Genomic DNA, 19,231 nt, shown 5'->3' with positions numbered 1-19,231 from the left:
CCGCACCCGGCACACAGTCACTGTCGAGGGCGGCGGGGGCGCCCCGGCCCGGCCTCCCCGCGTGCCCTTACCCACTTCCCGCCGGGCTCCTGCTCCGGCCTCCCGCCGGCCCGGCTGCCCCATGGCCCGGCGCCCGGGCGCCGGCCGGGAGCGCGAGGGCTGTGGGCGGCGGCTGCGCGGGGCCGGGCGCGTCCTGCTCGGGCGCTCGCGGGAGGGACCGGGTTTCCGGGAGGGAGGGCGGCGGCGCGGGCGGGGAGGGGCGGGCTGCGGGCGAAGCCGTCCGACTGGTCTGACGGCGGCGGCGCGGGCTGGGCCGCCGGCCTCCGCTCTGCGCGGGCCGAGCCGTCCACGGCCGGGCCCTCGGCTTCGTCTCCGGGCCCAGACACCGGAAACTGAGGCCGGACCCAGCTGTGTGCACGCCCGGAGCGGGACGCCGCTCCGGGTCCCTGCAAACCCATTGCGCGAGACAAACTGCGGTGTGGGAATCCAGAATTTCCGCTGTCGGCGACTGTGCACTCGGCCGCTCGCTAGCTGCTCGCTGCTCTGCGAATGGATGGCGTGATGGCAAATAGTGGTGTTTTGAAACGAACATATTTTAGCAAACTTATCCTCAGACATTGGTTGATGTTGGCAAGAAACTTTTATTTTCAGGATCCCTCTGGATGGCACTGTCTGGTTTCTAGTTCTGTAGCTATGCAAGGCACCGTGTGTGAAAATCCGAGGGAAGGGATTCCCTATTTCCAACACAGCCAGGGACACATAGCTGTCCTAGAGCCTGGCAACCTGGAGAAACCCGTCTCTTTATCTGATGCTGCCCAACGTGGAGCTGACCAGGCTCTCCACGAGGAATGACAGCTAACGTTTGTTCTGTTAACTGGGTGCCAGGCAATGGCTGTCTGTCTGTCTGTCTTAACACATGTAGTCCTTGCAACTACCCAGTGAGGCAGGAGGCTTTTCCCGTAGTGAAGAAACTCAGACACAGAGAGGGAAGTAACCTGACCAAGGTCACACAGTCAGAAGGACCCCGAGTCTGTGCTCTACATTCCCGCGCAGTGCTGGTTCTTTGTCTTTTTTAGAGGGGGCCCGGATGCTAGGTCAGCAATCCTATAACTTATTCATACATTGACTCGCTCTACAAACACTCATTGTGCACCTGCAGCATACATGTCAGGCATTGACTCGCGCTATGGGATAAAGGATGAAGACCGACCATAAAGACTGACTCTAGAACAATCACTGAATTTCAGCGGGTCAGCTCATGGAGATGGTACCTTCTCGATCTCGATAGAATTAAATTACAAATCAACAACAGTGTTTTATCTGGAAAATGCCAAATCAAGCAAGACACCTCCAAACAACCCATGGGCCAGAGAAGACATCACAGGAAAAAGGAAGCACTTCAAACCGAAATGGCATAAAGACAGAGAAGGAGATCAACGTAGCAGAATCAGACTGTTCAAATAGAGACCCACACATATAGGAGCAATTGGCATCTTTCACAAAGCGTCCAGGTAATTCAGTGGAGAAAGAAAAGGCTTTCCACAAATTGTTCTGGAACACCTCGAAATCCACATGGTGAAATGTGAACCTTGGGACTTGCATCTAGAGTAAATAAAGAAATCTTTCAACTCAATAACAAAAAGACAACCCAACTAAAAGATGGGCAAAGGATCTGAATAAACATTTCTCCAAAAAAAGATACACAAATGACTAATAAGCACCAAAAAAGATGTTCAACATCATCGGCCATCAGAGAAATGCAAATCAAAACCGCCACGAGCTACTCCTTCACACACTGGGCTGACTACAATAAAAAAGACAGTTAATCTCTCTGTTGAGAAACCGGAACCCTCGTATACTGCTGGTGGGATTATAAAATTATAAAATGGTCTAGCAGCTTTGGAAAACAGTTTGACAATTCCTCAAAGGTTAAACATAGAAGTGCCATATGACCTAGCAATTACACTTTTTGGTATATACCGAAGAGAAATGAAAACATATCCCCACACAAAAGTTTGTACAGGAATATGTATAGCAGCATTATTCATAGCAGCCAAAAGTAGAGCAACCCAAATGTCAATCAACTGATGAATAAACAACAGTTAGTGTGTGTATACAGTGCAATATTATTTGTCCTGTCTGATACATGATATGAAAATATGGATTTAATTTATTAATTTGAGAGAGGGAGAGAGAGCATGAGTGGAGGGGAAGGCGAGGTGTGTACAGAGGGACAGGGAGAAGCAGACTCACCCCTGAGCGGAGAGCCTGATGTGGGGCTGGATCCCAGGACCCCGGGATCATGACCTGGGCCGAAGGCAGATGCTTAACTAACTGAGCCACCCAGACACCCCTGGATTTAATTTCAAAAGCATTTTGCTAAGTGAAAGAACTCAGTCATAAAAGACCACATATTGCATGATTCCATTTATATAGGACGTTCAGAATAGGCAAATCTCTAGGGACAGAAAGTAAATTCGTGGTTGCCAGGACTAGGGAAAAGGGGAAATGGGCAGCGACTGCTAAAAATCTGGGGTGTGTGTTTGGGGTGATGAGGAGGATGAAATTGATCGAGGCAGTAGTTGCACAACACTGCACAAATACTTGTGTGCGAGTTCTCCAGAAAACTAGAAATGACAGGAGAGAGAGAGAGAGTGCTACCGAAGAGATTTATATAGGAATTGGCTCCTGAACTGCCATCTACAGGCTAAACCAGGGAACACTGCTGGTGTAAATCCCAGTCTGAGCCCAAAGGCCAGGGGAGCTGCTGTGCCAGAGCAGGAGAAGGACAGGGATGCCCTGGCTCAGGCAGAGAGAGCAGATTCACCCTCCGTCTGCCATTACGTGCGTGTCAATGGATTGGCTGATGTCCACGAGTGTCGGTGAGGGCCACCTTCTTGGTCCACCAGTTTAATGCCAACATCTTCCAGAAACACCCTCACAGACACACCCCGAAATAATGTTTTACCGGCTACCTGGGTATCTCTCAGCTCCACCCGCACATAGAAGTCATCATGACAGCATCAAAAACCACTGGATTGCACCCTTTAAATGGTTGAACCGTGTGGCATGTGAAAGATGATCGCTCATAAAGCAGTTACAAAAGAAAAAGAAAAGAACCTTGCGTCTCACTTTACAACACACATAAAAATTAACTCAAAATGGATCATAGACCTAACTATAAAAACTGAAACTATAAAATATTTAGAAGAAAATAAGGAGACAATTTTGCACCTTTGTAAGAGGCCAAGATTTCGTACAACAATAATTGGATTTAAAAATTTTTTAATTCTGTTCATCAAAATACCCTGTGAGGGAAATGAACAAGCAAGTTCCAGATTGGGAGAAGATATTCACAAAACATGTATCTGACAGAAGAATTATATCCAGGTTAAAGTCGACTGCTGCAAATCGGGAGTAAAAATACAAACCACTCAATTAAAATAAAGGCCAATAGACTCGAACAGAGACTTTACACTGAAAGATAAACAAATTGCCAATAAGCCCCGAAATGATGCTCGCTGTCATTCATGTAAAATAAAACTACAACGAGATACCACATCGGCCCTCCCAGAATGGCTAAAATTTGAATACTCATAATACCAAATATCGGTGAGGAAGTGGAACACTGGAAAAAAAGGTGCAACCTTTTTGGAAAGCAATTTGTTACATTTTTATAAAATGAAACACACATCTACCACTGAACTCAGAGTCGCCACTCCTAGCAATTTACCCGAGAGAATGAAAAATAAATGTCCGTGAGAAGACTTGTACAAAGGAACGTTCACAACAGCTTCATTTATCAAATACGAAACCTGGAAACGACCGACCCCAAAGTCCATGAAAACACAGTTGTGATTTATTCGTAAGTTGGAACAGTGCTCAGCAAATAGGGAGACGCAATCTACTGAGTGCCCACAACACGTGGATCAATCTCGAAAGCATTATGTTGAATGAGAAGTTGTCATTTCAAAGCAGCAAGCAGTTTTGTTACGGAAAAAAAAATGAACCCTTGGAAAGGCATTTGGGGCAGGTGGGTCCTTTGTTCTGGGTGAAGAATGGGGCCATTTCATTATGCATTTGCCAAGCAGAAACCAGCATCCAAAGAGGAGGCCTTGGAGCCTTGCTCTGTGGGCAATGCGAGCAGGAGAGGAGGGACGGCTTCCCTATACACTCCTTCCTTATGTTTCCTTCCCGAATCCGGATCAGACTTCGCTGTGCCTGCAAAATGTTGCTGCTGCTTCTGGGGAATGTGTGTCTTAATGAAACAAAGGATCACAGGCCAAGTTTTTCATTGGGAACTGAAAGGCCTCCCTGAATGCTTTTGGGGAAGACAAGTGCCACCTAGTGGTACAAGAGCTGGAGAAATAAATGTTCTTTCCTTCTCTTGGAACCCGCCGGGACACTTTTGAGAACTGGACGCTCTGGGATTATCTGGAGAGGTTGCCCTTGGCACAGACACTGTTGCAAAAAGAGAGGAGGGAAGTAAGCGGTGGAAGGTTTGGGGCTAAGGTTCTGACGGACACGGGTGCGGGCCCCTTACTGGATCATCCCAGCAATCCTGTCAGGGGCAGCGAGGGGCCTTGGGGGAAGCTGGATGGAGACCCGGACCCTCGGACCGTGTGTGATTTGCTTTGTTTCCACAGCCTGGAGACATCTGGAGGCACTTGAGTTGTACCATTATGAAACCGGGGTCCATAGAGAGCTTTGACACAGAGGACTTTCACATATGTTATTTAATCAACACAAGTCCACGAAGTATGATGATCTTGGTTTTCCAAATGAATCAAACGAACTTCAGGAAGCTTCAGTAGCCTGCTCGGAATCCTCCAGCTATGAGAGGGTGGAGCTGGACCTTCTTCCCAAGCCTTCTGACGTCAAGTCAGAGCTTTCTGCTGCTGGGCGGCCCTCTGCACGGGAAAGGGGCCCGCCTGGACCCAGCTCTCTGTGAGGCCGCCCCCGCCCTTCTGCAGACCCCAGCATCCAGCCTCCTGACTGTGGGCCTCTGGAGCGGGTAGAGATGCGGATGGTCCCCAGGCGTTGGCTCTGGTCCAAAAACAACGGAAGCTCTGCCCAAGAATTTGACATTAAAGACAACCACACATCGAAAGCTCTGCACCTCCCGGAGCACATGGGCCTGGGGCTTAGCGGAGCTCTTTGGTCTGTTTGGAAACACAGAGGTAAGCCCTGGACCCACTTGCAGCGGAGGGAGGTCAGGAGATGTAAGCTCCTTTGCAGCAATGCGAGCGCTGGGGGCAGCTGGAGAGTGGGGGACAAGGGTCTTCATGGAAAGAGAGGGGCTGAGAACAAAGCACTCGGCCGGGCCTTGGGATCCTGCCTGATGGGGTGGGGAGGCCCTTGGCTATTTAGGACAGTGGTGTCGCCCACTCAGTTCCCATTGTGGCTCATGCTGTCTCTGCCGAGACCCTTCATTCACTATCCAAACCTTTCCTTTTCTCCTCAAAGGATTCCATCACACCCCTGAGATATTTGTGGCTCTCAGAACAAGGACATAGCGATGCCCCATTAGTACCCTTGGGCCCCCTTATCTACCCCAGGAGAAGGAATTGTTTCATACCACATGAGAAAGGGGACAAAAACTGGAATACAAGTTTTAGCCATGTAAACATGCTACCCATTACGAGTATATGTTTGAACGGGCTTCTTCTCCTGCCCGAGCTTGCTAGGGAGCACTCTGGGTGTTGTCTCCAGCACCAGGAACTGACATAGAGCAGGGGCTTGGCGAAGAAGACTGTTGAATTACTAATCAGGCACTGATGTGGGGCGATGTTCCTGCCTTAATGAAGCTTAGTTGTAGTAGGGCAATCGATTGAAAGGAGCAAACAAGCAATAACATGTCAGAAGGTAATCATTGCCAGAAAGAAAAATACAGCAAGGTACAGGGACAGCAAGTAAGGGAGATGCAGGTGGCTTTGGGGGGCGGGGGGTAGAATACTAGTTTGAGGGGCGCGGAAAAGACCTGATAAGGTCCCATGTGTGCAGAGGCCTCAGGGAAGTAGAGGAAACCAGCCCAGAGGATCTCCGGGGTAGAGCACTGGAAGAAGAGGAAAGAGTAAATGGGAAGTGCATGGGAAACGAATATACTTCGGAATCTGTTTGCAATGAGTTTTCGTCAGTTTCAGGGAAGTGGCCCAGTGCTCTGGACGTTGCAAAATGCAAACCGCTTCGTCCCGGCCTTCAGGCATTCAGGGGACAGTTAATGCATGCACACTTGGAAAGGCCTCATCAGTACTATGCAAATCAGGGCTCTGAGCCCCAGGTCCCCGTGGAGATGTCAAGAGAGCAAGGTACCGAGGGCTGGCACAGATGGTCCTCAATGGAAAATGTGGCCAAGGAGCCTGGATATGAAGGTTGACCAGGAATTAGGTGGTGCTGAGCAGGAATGTGTGCACCCCAAAATGGGACCTGGGGTACTGACAGGGTAAGCTTCAGAGTTTCCAAGGCCTGTTCATGCCTTAGGACAGAGACTGGGATCCCGACCATCACCAGCCAGGCCCAGCGGGGTCTAGCCCCTGCCTACCTCTTCCCCGCCCCTGTGCTTCCGCCACAGGCCTTCAATGAAAGGAGAGAAAACTTCCACGACGAATCAGGAATACTACCAAGGAGAAAGAAGGTTCCAGATGACTCCATCAAGGCCCAAGGAAGAGTGTGCCTTGAATTTAAGAATTGGCCATTCCCATCCCTTGGCAGGGAGACCCTCCGAATAGAGGTGGATAAGAAGGTGTGGCAGTTTGAGGTCACTGGTCACTAGGGTCAGTGACCTCCGCTCTGACTCCAAGTCAGCTGACTGTGTGTAGGGTTTCCCCGGAGAGAGGATAGAGGCCGGGCTGTTCCCTCCATGGATCTGCATCCGCTCCCCAGCGTAGTTAAGTGTCTAGGCCTTTTTGTTTATCTGTCTTTTGTGAGCTCCATTAACCCCTTTCCAGCACAGAAAGAAGTGCACATGTCCCTTGCAGGCATGCCCACTGGGGCTCCTGTGTTCAGTTCTGGCGAGGCAGGTGCACATTGTCCCCGGGGAGGGGGGTGGCCGTAGTTCCACGAGTCAATCAATCATCCAGCTACCAGGATCTCAGCTGGAAACAGAACCACAAGCAGGCACAGGATGACCTTTAGAACTTCCTGAGTCTCACCCTTTGGAAAACAGACATCAATAAGAGACACCGTCTATTGGCTACTTCTCAAGGGTCATGAACTTCATGAGGCAAACAGCTCAAATCAGGACCACAGCTTGATTGAGAGGCTGAATGAGAATGTACTTCCCCTGGCATGAAAATCTAGCTATTTCTCAGAGAGTTTTTTAAAAACTGAACCTTCACGAGCCTGAGAGCATGAACTGAACTAGTTACTTGTCTTCGCAAGGTTCTTTCCAGAGCAAAGACAGGTCTGTAGGATTCTCTTCAGTAAAATGCTGACCTCTGGTGGACATTTCTTGAACTGTTTTTTGGGGGTTTTCTTTGGTTTGGGGTTTTTTTGTTGTTTTTAAACCTCCACAAAGTTGATGCAGCAGGAGACCCAGAGGCAAAACATTCTTTTGAAAGCTGAATGTCCCTCTCTTTAGGCTCCGTGAGGTTTGAGGATAAGAACCCAAAACACATACTTCACTCTCTCTCCCCATTTTCCTGAGAGTTGGGTTTAATATCAAGCATGTTAAGATTTGCTGCTGTGATTAGGGATTTCATAATTTTATGAAGAGAAAACACAAAATTATTTGGTTTCCCCAAGATCTGCAAGAATTTTACCCCAATATAACATCTATTATAGCCAAATTTATGCCAAAAAAAAAAAAAAATGAAGCTCTAAGTGTGTCTTAACCCAACGGAGAAAGTAGAAAACCTTCTTCTACCTTCAACTCTAATTAAAACGTAGTCCCGATACACTGCTGACCAGGTAAAGAGCCTCTCTCTGAAGGTAAGGACCACTTCCCTCCTTTGCATTTCCAGATGCCACCAGACGGGGCTCACTCTGAGGGAGTAGTTGGGAGGACTTGAACTCAGGAGCCTTCCAGTCCAGGGGGTCCTGACCCGGGCGTGCCCAGACCACCCCCACACTCGTCCCTGGGGGTGGGGTCAGGCATTGCCATCAGTTTCGGTATAGCTCCACAGGAGAGCCAAATGAGAGCCACGGACCTCGTCTCACCTGCTCCTTGAGTAAGTGGGAACACCGCGGCCCAGAGAGGAGATGGCGCTTGGCCGAGGTCACCCACTAGTTAGCAGGGAAATTCTGACTAGACTGCAAAAGCCTTAAAGACTGGAGCCCTGTACTTTCAGTTTCGAAGTTTCAAACGAGCTCTTCCATGATCCTGTGGTCTTCCAGCGCGGTCAGGCCTCCAAGTGACAGAAAAGGCCACATTCTCTCAGAAGCTTGCCCATCTTCCCTCCCTGAGCTTTGCTCTCCCAGCCGAGCCTCCCACCTCCCAGTCACCCTGACTGCCTCCTGTTCGCACAAAATTGTCACTTTCACATGCTGCCCAGGCCGGCCTGTCCTGAGCCACCGCCCAGGCCCTGTGTCATGTAAATGAGCCGAAGGCGGCCTCAACACCCTGGGCCCTAGGCTGTTCATTTGCTCACAGCAGACTGAGACCTGTTAGCTTCAAAACCCACGTGAGGCCAAACTCAAATGTTTCCACAGCCAATTGCTTCAAACATCACCCAGAGAAGCAGACTTTTTAGCTATTTAGAGCCGGCCTGCTTTGCATACCCCACAAAACTGTTCCCAACATCTGCTAGCCGCGGATAAGCCTCAGGCCATAAAAACCCCAAGCTGCTGCTGTGCTTTGGAGCTCTCTGACCCAGAAATTGCCCTCTGTGCTGCTGAGTGACATCACCTAGACACACGAGTCCCCTCTCCCCCGAGTCCCCATGCCTGCCTCTCCTCCTAAGTAACAACTCCCTACTGAGCAGCCTCTGGACAGACTTCTGACATGAGGAAGCGCACCTGTCAAAGCTTGGCCCTGGAAAGCCCGGGTGCACTACTGCCACCTTGTGGCCATTTCTTTTTCCTTGATGAGCCCCCAAATCCCTGCAACCTGCAACGCCCTGGGCTTTTCCCTCCTAGGCCTCTTTCAAAACTTCCCTGGCCTAAGTTCCCTGTCTTCCCAAATTTTCTGACGCATGTGATACATTAGTTCCTACTGACATATCGATGACCAACGCATTTCTTCATCCAATATTGACAGGCCACCCTGTACATTCCAAGTGTTGATCTGGGTACTTGGGATACATCATAGAACAAAACAGATCAAAATCCCTGCATGGGTGGAGCTGCTGATGCTGTAGCAGGATGGAAAGGGCTTAAAGCTTTTCTTCTCTCTTTCTCTCTCTCTCTTTTTATATATGAGACAGAGAGAGAGCAGAGGGAGGAGCAGAGGGAGAGGGACAAGCGGACTCCAGGCTGATCGCAGAGCCCGACACAGGGCTCAGTCTCAGGACCCTGATATCATGGCCTGAGCAGAAACCAAGAGTCAGACCCTAACAGACTGAGCCCCTGAGGTGCCCCTAAAGCTCTTCCTCTCTTAAAGAACGCTTTAAGCCAGACTAAGGAGGTCTTAAGAGGGGAGTTTTGGGTGTTAGCAGTGAGCTCGTGGGAGGAATGTTGAGGACATGAGTTGGGCTTGTGATTATGAGAGTCAGTTTAACAAATATGCCTGAGTTGACACACTGCACGAGCGCTGCATTCTGAAGTAGACCTGCTTACGCTTGAAGCTGCACTGAATCACCTGGAGACCTGCTTAAGATGAAGATCCTAAGTCAGGAAGTCTGGCGTGAGGCCCAGGACTCTGCATTTCACCTCCCAAATGCTGCCGCTGCTGGTCTGGGTACCACACTTTGAGCAGCAAGGCTTTAAAGCAGATTCCCTTGAGCACTGACTCTTCTAAAACAAATAATAGTAATACTACTACCACAGTAATATTGTAAAGCTTAAGTCAGTCAGGCCTGCGCATTGGCCATTATCTGCATTTAGAGATGAGGAAACAGAGCCCCCAAGACATTAACTCACTTGTCTTTGAGTGCATGTTGCAAACGGGAGATCCAGAACATTCTAGAACTCATGTGCATGACTGTCCCGCTCCCATTCCTATTACTTACCTACAACCAGCTGCTTGATCTAATCGCATGAAGGGTCTGAGTCTCGGGTTTCCCCTTCTGTCAGAGGAGGGCAGGAGGGCTGTAGAGCTCCACCGTGTTGTTGCTACTGTTAAAATTAAGGCTTGAAGGGTTTTCTGCTCTGGACTTCTTCCTTTACCAGGACTAAAAATCTATCAGCCCCATGCACCGTTCTCTGACACATAGCACTGAGCCCACACTGGCTCATTTTGTCCCCAGGTCATCACCGGGGAGCAGGTGTGGCGACTTCCATCTTCCACACGAGGAAGAGGAAGCTGGCCTCAGGGTGGTCTCCTCTGCGGAGCGGAGAGCTAGAGATCCTAAGATTTCCTCGCCTCGGTTGCCTTTTAACCTGTTGAAGTTAGTTTTTAGCGATGAAATCTTCTCTTCCAGCAAGGTGGTGTGCGCAGCCCAGTGCGTGAAGTGGAGAGGAGCAGAGGGCTCGGCCGGAATTGGGTTCAAGACCCGCAGCCCAGCCTTGCAGCCTAGCTTTGTGGAGCTCTGTTTCCTGGGCCTTGGGGACAAGTGCCGGGAGCGCTGTCTGCAAACTCCATCTAAGTCAACTCTCCCTGGGAACAAGTGAGCAGCGGGCCCCAAGGAGGGAGGCCATCCAGCCGGGCCCGACTCAGAGGCTCCAGAGACCAAGTCCAGAAGTCAGCAGAAGCCGGGCAGGAGGAGGGACCCCACTGCCTGCTCACCTGCCTGGTAGCCGAGCCATGTCTGCAGATGGTCTTGCACTCCCACTCTCCGGGGCCAAATTCAGTATTCTGCCTGGTGATCTCATCATCTCCCAGTGCCCCCTTTTTCTCACACCCCCGAGGGGCAAGGCTTTTCATTTTTTTAGACTTCGAAATTGTGAAATAGACACACAGAAAACTGCCTAACCACAGCCATGCCAAGAAACAGAGTGTCGCCTGGATCCTAAAAGCTTCCGGGTGCTCCCGCCTGACCCTCTGTCTCCCAGGGGTCACCCAGCAGCCCCGCTTTCAGACACAGCCCATCCCTGCTTCTCTCTCTGTTTGCACCACCTGTCTACACATCCTTGCTCGCAACGGCTCAGTTCCGCCTCTTTTAGCTTTATGCACGTGGCATCACACTCCGGGCCTGCTTTTGTGTTTCTTGCACCGTGACATGTGGGGACGATACATCTGCTTTGTGGAGCACAGCCGCCTGCAGTGCATCCACTTTCTTTGCTGTCGGGTATTGCGTCGTGTGAACGTACACGACGTCTGTGTTCGTTCCTCTGTGATGGGTGTTTAGATTGTTTTCTATCAGGGCTATTGTAGACAGTGGTGCTACACACCTTCTTGACAGGGAGATCTGCTCTCATGTATCCAGAAAGAGTGAGGCCCAAGGAGGAAAAGGCTCTCAGAGGAGAGGCAGCCAGGCCCAGGCCCTGGAGTGAGAAAGGCCCGTTGGCCTCCCCATTTCCCAAGCTCTCCATGCGCCAAGCCTGGTGAGGCCAGAGACATAGCCAGCAAAGTGGATGAGTTTTCAAGATTTTATTATAAAACAGAGCTTCAGTCACAGGGAGTAGGAAACTTTCTACTCAACACGTACAACACACGTTCACTGAGCACATCTGAGGGCTGGGCCCGAAACACACCCAGGTCATGCTCCCTGCTCTCAGGAGCTCACAGTCTGGGGCAGGAGACAGACAGAGGCACAACCATCTTTCAAGCAAGTCTCAGAGTGTCCGAAGTGCTAAGATGGCCCAAGAGCCATTCCTCCCTCCCAGGAGACCCAGGAAGAACTCCAAGGGAGCCACAGTTGTGCTGCGCCCTGGGAGCTGGGAGCTTTGATGGGTGGGCTGGGGGAAGAAAAACTCAGCGGGCGGCTGTACGAGGTCTGGAGTGGAGATGGTGCCGGGCCTGAGCAGTAGGGTCCAGACTTTAGGAACATTACAGAAAGAAAAAAACATAACACACTAACTTCTCATTTTTGCAGGTTAGGGCATTACAAAAATAAGACAGGGAAATCAAAAGGGAGAGCTACTTTCACCCTCCCCCGCCCCCTTTCCAGAAAGGACACAGTCTCTAAATAAAGGGCTCTCCTTCACACTGGATGAAGTTGGCTTAAAAGAGCAATGAAATCCTTATCTTCCACTGTGGCACAGACTCTACAAGTTTTCCCCACAGAACAGCATCAGTTTGCGAAACAAGGTTTGGGAGGCCAGCGAGGGGTGTGAGGGAGCCGGGACGCGCACGTGGGCCGAGGGAGGAGGACGAGGAGTCAGGCGGAGGAGGGCAGAGGGCCAGGCTGGCTGAGCCGCCTGGCTTTCGGCTGGGAGGTGCAGGCAGCGCTGGAGGCCTGGAGCAGTGCTGTGGCCGGAGCTGCACGTTAGAAAGCCCATGGTGGGCGCGGCATCGAGGGTGCTTAGCTGAGGAGGCTGGCGACAGAGTCCTGTCGCGGGGGCTCTCGTCCATCCTTCCGAGGGTCCGCCCCACCAAGGCTGCTCCTCTGAGCCCCCATGACAGCCAGGAGGCCCCGGGCAGGGTGGAGAGGCGTCTCTGGAGTCATCGATGTGCTGGGCGTGGGGAAGTGCGGCATGGACACACTACTAGTCCTTCTGGAAGTAGAACTTGGTGACCATCCTGTCTTCTTCAGGCGTGTTGGTGAGGCTGACAGGCCGGTCGGCCTCGAGTGCTGTGCAGAGGAACCAGCCGGGGCAGGCAGCCGACTCGAAGCGGGTGGTGGGGCCGCTGTCCGAGAGGATGAAGGTGAAGCGCTTGTCCTGATCCTTGTTCCTACTCAGGTCAGTGATGTTAACCGCCTGGAAGCCAAGACATGAGCAGTGAGGGCCGGGGAGCCCAAAGGTCCCATGCTGCCTCCCTCTCCCCAGCAGGACTTGGCCGCTGGCTGGCTCAGAGCAAGGGCGGGAGCAGCACCGACCGGAGACCATTGCGGCAGGCCCCGTGCCCGGGTCTTCTAGCAGCAGTGACACAGAGAGGCTGTCCCACGGCCACACCTTGACTTTGGGAAATCTGGCCACTCTAGCCATGGGCCAGTGAGTTTGGTACCACGTGGCATCATCAGCAGAGGCCAATGCACGCGGAGCTGGCGCTCTGTCAGGGCCTGAGCCTCTGGCAGGAGGGCGCAGTGGAGAAGGTGGGCAGAGACGACTGCAGGGCATTTGACGTGGTACACACAACGTCCTGGTCATCCCCACTCCACACAGAGTAGTCACCCTCTGAAAGAATGCCCCGTCCACTGGTGGGGGCAAGTGCCGGAACCCCAGTTACAGCAACTCACATTGAGTTAAGATCGTGAGACAAAGCCATCTTTTCCCAGGGCTGGCAGCCTGTTCATACTGAGGGGATTAAGGAGTACAGGGCCCTGGATAGGATGCCAACTCGTGGGTTTGATTGCATAAGGATTAGAAGAGAAAGGCCCCGAAGCTTGGCTTCCCTGGAAGAGGGCGAGTCTAAGTGGGTTGGGGGCCCTCGGGCAAGAGAGTGGCACACAGAAAATGAATCCGCCAAAGGAACCATCCTTCCTGGCCCCCTCCCTTCTCGAGGCTAGACTTAGCCACACGACTGACTTCAGCCAATGGGACGTGAGCCATACGACGTAAGTGGGGGTTTGATACGCGTTTGCACAAGGAGGCTTGTCTTTGTGGAATAACCCGTCTGTCAGGAGGCCCACGCTGCCCACGGAGCTCTGAGAGAGCACGTGGAGCAAGAGCCTGGGGGGTGAGAAGCCACCGAGGCCACCCCCGAGCCAGCAGAGCTCCCCGCTGATGCCGCTGCAGGAGGGACGTGAGCGAGGCCGAGCGGAGCACAGCTGCCCAGCTGTGCCTGCCCCATCAACCCCCGCAGTCCCGAGAAAGAACCAACTGTGGTTGTTCCAGCCACTGGGTTTGGGGTGGTTGTTATCTGAGATGGGTCCTTACCTCCAGCTGGAGCCTGGTCTCATCGCCAGACTTGACACAGGACAGGCACAGCTTCCCCCCATGGATTCCCAGGAACACGGCATGAGGCTCGATGGGCACCACGTCTAACTTCTCTGGGGAAGAGCAGAAGGCAGGGTCAGGTTATGGAGAGAGGAAGAGACAGCCCGGACTCTCCCAGAGATTTTCTGTGTCCCCACCCTCCCCACCAACTAAAACCCAAAGGTCAGAAGGACAGTGAGGTCCCATCTTCCTGGTCTGCATTCAAACAGAACATCACACCAGTCTATTGCGTTACCCCTCAAGGACCGCGTCACCTAGATTCTGCTCCACATGGTTCCTATCCTTCCTTCTCCCCAGGATACCTGCACTCTAGGTCCCCAGGGGTGCAGCCCATGGGCAGGGAAATAGTCCATAGGGGGCCCCAGGGCCTGGTCTACAGGCACCTGGGTGACTTTGAACCTGCCTCTTACCCTTGGTAGTCTCTGAGCCCTCACGAGGCAGTGAAAATCTCGGCCTTTCTGCCCTTCAGCATGTTCATTAGGAGAAATGACAGAAGGACAGGAAAGGCCGGTCTCGCGCTCTTTCAGGGCGAGGCGGGGGCCAAGAACAAGGGGCCGGGACGGGGTGGGAAGATGCGGATCCTGTCATCCCATAGTACCAAGTCAGCCAACAGGGAGTGAAAACATCCCAGGAGGCTCGTGCTGAAAAACTCTCCCATCGTGCCGTCACACCAGCCTCATTTTACTACAGGAAAAACTGAGGGATGGAGTGAGGGAAGCCTGCCCAAGGTCAGGCAGCTTGTTTAGAGCAAGGACCAGAACATGGCTGGATGTGGTATCCGTGAACAGGGATGTAACCCAGCCTTAGATAGGGCGTACTCGTTTTGGGTGGTAGTTAGGCTTTGAACAGAGGAATACGGAAGGCTCCATAGTCACAGGAGGGAAAGGGGGCATCTTCCCTTCTGTGCCCCATCCCTGCCAGTGGTGGCCCTGGGACACGGTGCCAGCAGGTGGGGAATCCAGATCTAGGCTCTAACCCTCCTACCCTCTTGAGACTGCCCTCAAGTATGGCCAGGCCTCCCCTAGCTTCCAACTCAGCCACAAAGACCCAGCGGGAATTAGGACTTTGAACCTAAGGTTTCCAGGGGCAAGCTGGAGGCCCCCGGGCAAAGTGACCCAGTACCCGCACAACACCCACTTTCCTGGCAACCACTCACCTTCCAATTTAGTATTTGATCCTTGCAAGTATCCAGCAACGAGTTGGTTATTCCTCAGGTAGAAGGTTTTCTGGTTAATATCCCAGATTCTGAAATGCGAAAGGCCCGAGCTGCGGTGAACCGCTTCTGTGTGCCCAGCCCTCTGCTCCCCCACTTCCTGTGTCCCCCAGAGTTCACTGGATCTGCATTCAACTTTCTACCAGGGTTTGGCCTTTTAGCCCAGCCCTGGCATGGAGGAGAGACGGAGGTCAACACCGACTAAGAGGCAGGCCCAGCTCCCACAGCTGGAAAGCAGTGCATCCACATTCTACCCCTCTCCTCACCTCACTCCTCATTCTCAGGTTCCCAAAACAGACACCTTCTACTTCAGCAAAACATGCTCTAGAGTAGCTCATCCAATAGAACTTTCCGGACGCTGGAATGTTCTCTATCTGCTCTATCCAATAGGGTAGCCACCAGCCACTTGTGGCTATGGAGCTCTTGGTGAAGGGCTGAGAGCAGGGCTTGCAGAGCCCCAGCCAGACGTGGACCCTCCATACCCTGCAGCCCACCCATGTGACCTTGGACCTGTGCCTGTCTCCTCAGAAGTGAAGTGTGGCTACCAACGTCCATGTCATCAGGTGACTTTGGGGAGCTCATGAGCTCGGTGAGGGACGGTTGGATGAAAGGTCTTTGCACATGTTGAGCATTTGAGCTTTCGAGATTCTTCTGAGTTCCTGGATGAGTCTCCTACTAGAGACATCCAGGTACATCTCCTGGGTCTCCCAGCCAGTAGGAGGAGGCAGAGGCAAAGCTCATAGAGCAGTTACCGTGTCTGGAAAGGGGAACGACTTGCCCAGGATGCGCACACACACACACACACGCATGCACACACACACTCACGCACACTCACGCACACACACAGAATCCTGAACTGCAGCCTCAAGTCGGGGAACCTCGGTTTGGTGAGACTCCTGGCTCAATTTTTTAAAAAATCACGGTAGTGTTCAGGTACTGTTTGATCTTCACAACAACCCAGTAAGGCCGGCAGGGGGGTATCCTTAACACCATGTCACAGATGGGAAAACCGAGGCCGCAAAGGAGCGGGGTCCTCCACATGGACCTGAAATGCCGGCCAGCAGTCTAGACCTCCGGGCTGTGCGCTGCCCACAGTGGCCCTCCTGCTTCCTTGCCCGGCAGAGAGGCTCAGCCTGGCTCCTTGGCACCTGCCTGTCACTCACTCAGTGGCCAGAGTCTCCGGGAGAAGGACCCAGGCCTCTGGCCGAGTTTTGTGCATCTGACGTATTCTGAAACACAATCCCTGAAGACCATGGATGTGGCTCCCCTTTCCTGAATAACGGATGTCCCTTTCCAGCCCAAAGTCAGTCGCAGGCGCTGCAGAGGCCAGCGGCCCCCGACGGCTGCAGGGGCTCCACTTACCTGTCCGTTCCCCCCACCTCCTCAGGGGCGGCCTTACCTGAAGACTTGCATCCTGCAAGGTCTCTTCCTCAAGGGATGGCAGGCTGTCTCTGAATGGAACAGGAAAAGGAGGAAAGAGATCAGGTAACTGAGGGGACACCTGCAGGCTTCCATTCTGCGGCCGCAGCGAGGCAACACGACACTGCCATTTCGGGCCCAGAGTGGCCGCTTATAAAGAAAATAGTCACTCACCCAAGCCGCCCTGTGCTACTCTGAGAAACGGAAATGCCCTCACATTTCCAAAATGAGAAACCCTTGTTGTTGTCACTTTCAACCGTGCTGAGTGTCGCAATGGGGTGTTGTAACTGATTCCCTCCCCTTTTCCCCTGTGTAATTTCCCCAAAATTAAGATTTCTATTTCCCCTTCACTGAGTTCCTGGGAAGAGCACGATGAAAACTGAAGTCCCTCATCTGCCTGACAGGTATCCTGAGACTGTTTGTTGACTTTTTTAAAAATAGATTTAAGTAGAAAAATCCTCCTTCCTAACAAGCCAAGTGGTAGGGCCCTTCAGCACACGGGACAGTCTCATGTCACTTTGTGTTCTTTGAAGGATGGACAGCCGTGCTGGACTCTGGACCAGGGACTAGCAAACATTCAGTAAAGAACCAGATAGTCAATATTTTAGGGTTTGTCTCTGTCATGATTTCTCAACTCAGCTATTGTAGCTTAAACAGTAATAGGTGATCTGTAAATGACAAGCCGGTTATGTTCCAATACAACTTTATTTACAAAAACAGGTGGTGACTGCATTTGGCTGGAAGTCCGCTGACCCCTGCCATAGAGTCAATTTCCTGAGAGGTGCTTTCAAGCCAGCTCTCTTCCTGCCATCCACGTCTTTAAAAGTTATGGTCTTGGGAAAATGAGGCCAACTCAGCCCTTGGACAGAAATGGATCCAAATTTCACCTCTGCCACTTGCCATTTGCTACCCGTGTGACCTGGAACATGTCATTTCGCTTCTCTGGGCCTCTGCCTCTCTGCCTCAGAGCCCAGAGTGGGACTGATCATGTCTTCTTCACGGGTGAAAAGAGGGAGGAAGGAGGAAGGAAGGAAGAAAGGGAGAGAGGGAAGGAAGGAGAAATTCTAGCCTGCAGTGAGCACTCATAAGCATTAACTTCTTTCCATACTGCATTCTAGAAGTTAGGAAAAAGTTATGCATACTCCCATTTATGGATAGGGAAAGTATGGACAGGGCTTCACATGATCAGAGTGTGCAATGCTAATGCGGCACTGGAGAACTGGATGGGAGCTCAGCAGTTGTCCTGTCCCACCCTATCATTGTTTTGAAGAACACTCAGAAAGACCCAGAGAGGGAAAGGGACCTGCCCAAGGCCACACAGCTCATCAACGGCAGAGGTATGCCTAGGAATCCAGGTGTTCAGACTCCCAGCCAGTGGTCTTCCTGTTAGAACAGTTGATCTTGATGAGTCTGACTTTATTTGCAACCAAAAAATCAGCGTCCATGTCCAATGAAGGTAAAATCCTTCAAAGAGGAAGGCTACACTGCATATTTGAAAGTTGCTACGAGAGTAGATCGCAAAAGTTCTCATCACAAGAAAAAAGATGCTTTTATAACTGTATATAAAAACAGGCGGTGGGTGAATTTCTATGTTGTATACCCCTAATGTTATATGTCAATTATACCTCAATTAAATATAATTTAATGTTTATGTCAATTATACCTCAATTTAAAAATTTTAATATAATGTTATATGTCAATTACACCTCAATTAAAAAAATTTTTAATGAAGGTTACAAACGAATTTCTCAAATCTTTAAAGAGCTCTTCTTTCAGAGCAAATGGAACATTTCTGCAAAAATTGTATCACTTCCCTGGGTGATTACTTTGAAGGACAAAGTGACATGTACGTGTCCCCTCTGTTCTCACAAGGTGAGGGTCCGTGAGGGAGACATTCACCTTTGAAACACATGCAAGAAAGAACATCTACCTTTGAGGGCCAATGGGGAGATCTGTTTGTTTTGGGGAGGGCTGGTTGGAGAACGTGATGTGTAAGAACCTGCTTGATTATTGGCCACTCTCAGCATTTGCTGAATTGGGGGTTATAATTTCTGGAACACCTATGAATCATCAGGGGCCTAAACTGGTCACCACCCTGCTGAGATGGAAGGCAGCTAGCCCCCGCTGTGGTAAGTTCTCTCCTACTTGTCTTTCAATGCCGCTTCTGAAGCCCTCCTCCGTGTTACCTCAGCAGTCCTTGCAAAACGTCCTTGGAGACTGGAGAGGAGGAATGACTTGCCCAGGGGAGGCCGAGGGGCTCCATCGTCCTGCCTGCCCTCAGACAGCGTTCCAAGTCAAGGTCCCACCCACACTGTGGCTCCAGAATAAATGCTCCCCTGTCCCCAGCCCAAATTCAGAGAGACAGATTTCTCCTAGAGACAGATCTCTCCAGGAGAAAGGTTCTCCACCTTTGCCGGGTCTGTGCTCGAGAAGTGGTCTGGCAGGCCTTTCCAGATAGAGAGGAGGGAGTCCCTAGGGCTGGGCTGAGAAGTCGGGCTGACCTGGGGCTGAACTCTCCCTTGT

The 19,231-nt window shown here is 51.6% G+C and overlaps 1 protein-coding gene across 2 annotated transcripts; it reads right to left on the bottom strand.

The window, feature by feature from the left end:
- Positions 1 to 11,611: 11,611 nt before the first annotated feature.
- Positions 11,612 to 16,987, bottom strand: LOC103671490 (interleukin-1 receptor antagonist protein). Of its 2 annotated transcripts, XM_040623206.1 has the most exons (5): positions 16,883 to 16,987; positions 16,689 to 16,740; positions 15,233 to 15,321; positions 14,017 to 14,129; positions 11,612 to 12,897 (listed from the first exon to the last, which is right to left on the bottom strand). In XM_040623206.1, the coding sequence occupies exons 2-5, from the start codon at positions 16,700 to 16,702 to the stop codon at positions 12,685 to 12,687; spliced, it is 429 nt and encodes a 142-aa protein (XP_040479140.1). In that variant the 5' UTR covers positions 16,703 to 16,740; positions 16,883 to 16,987; the 3' UTR covers positions 11,612 to 12,684. The 2 variants fall into 2 exon arrangements, with proteins under 2 accessions (XP_040479140.1, XP_008698335.1); XM_008700113.1 differs by lacking the exon at positions 16,883 to 16,987 and having other exon boundaries at positions 16,689 to 16,876.
- Positions 16,988 to 19,231: the final 2,244 nt, after the last annotated feature.

This window comes from Ursus maritimus, unplaced genomic scaffold, assembly GCF_017311325.1.
Source record: "Ursus maritimus isolate PB19 unplaced genomic scaffold, ASM1731132v1 scaffold_6, whole genome shotgun sequence".
In the NCBI taxonomy this organism is placed as follows: Eukaryota; Metazoa; Chordata; class Mammalia; order Carnivora; family Ursidae; genus Ursus; species Ursus maritimus.
The sequence above is the reverse complement of the archived record's forward strand: the minus strand, read 5'-3'. Positions and strand labels throughout refer to the sequence as shown.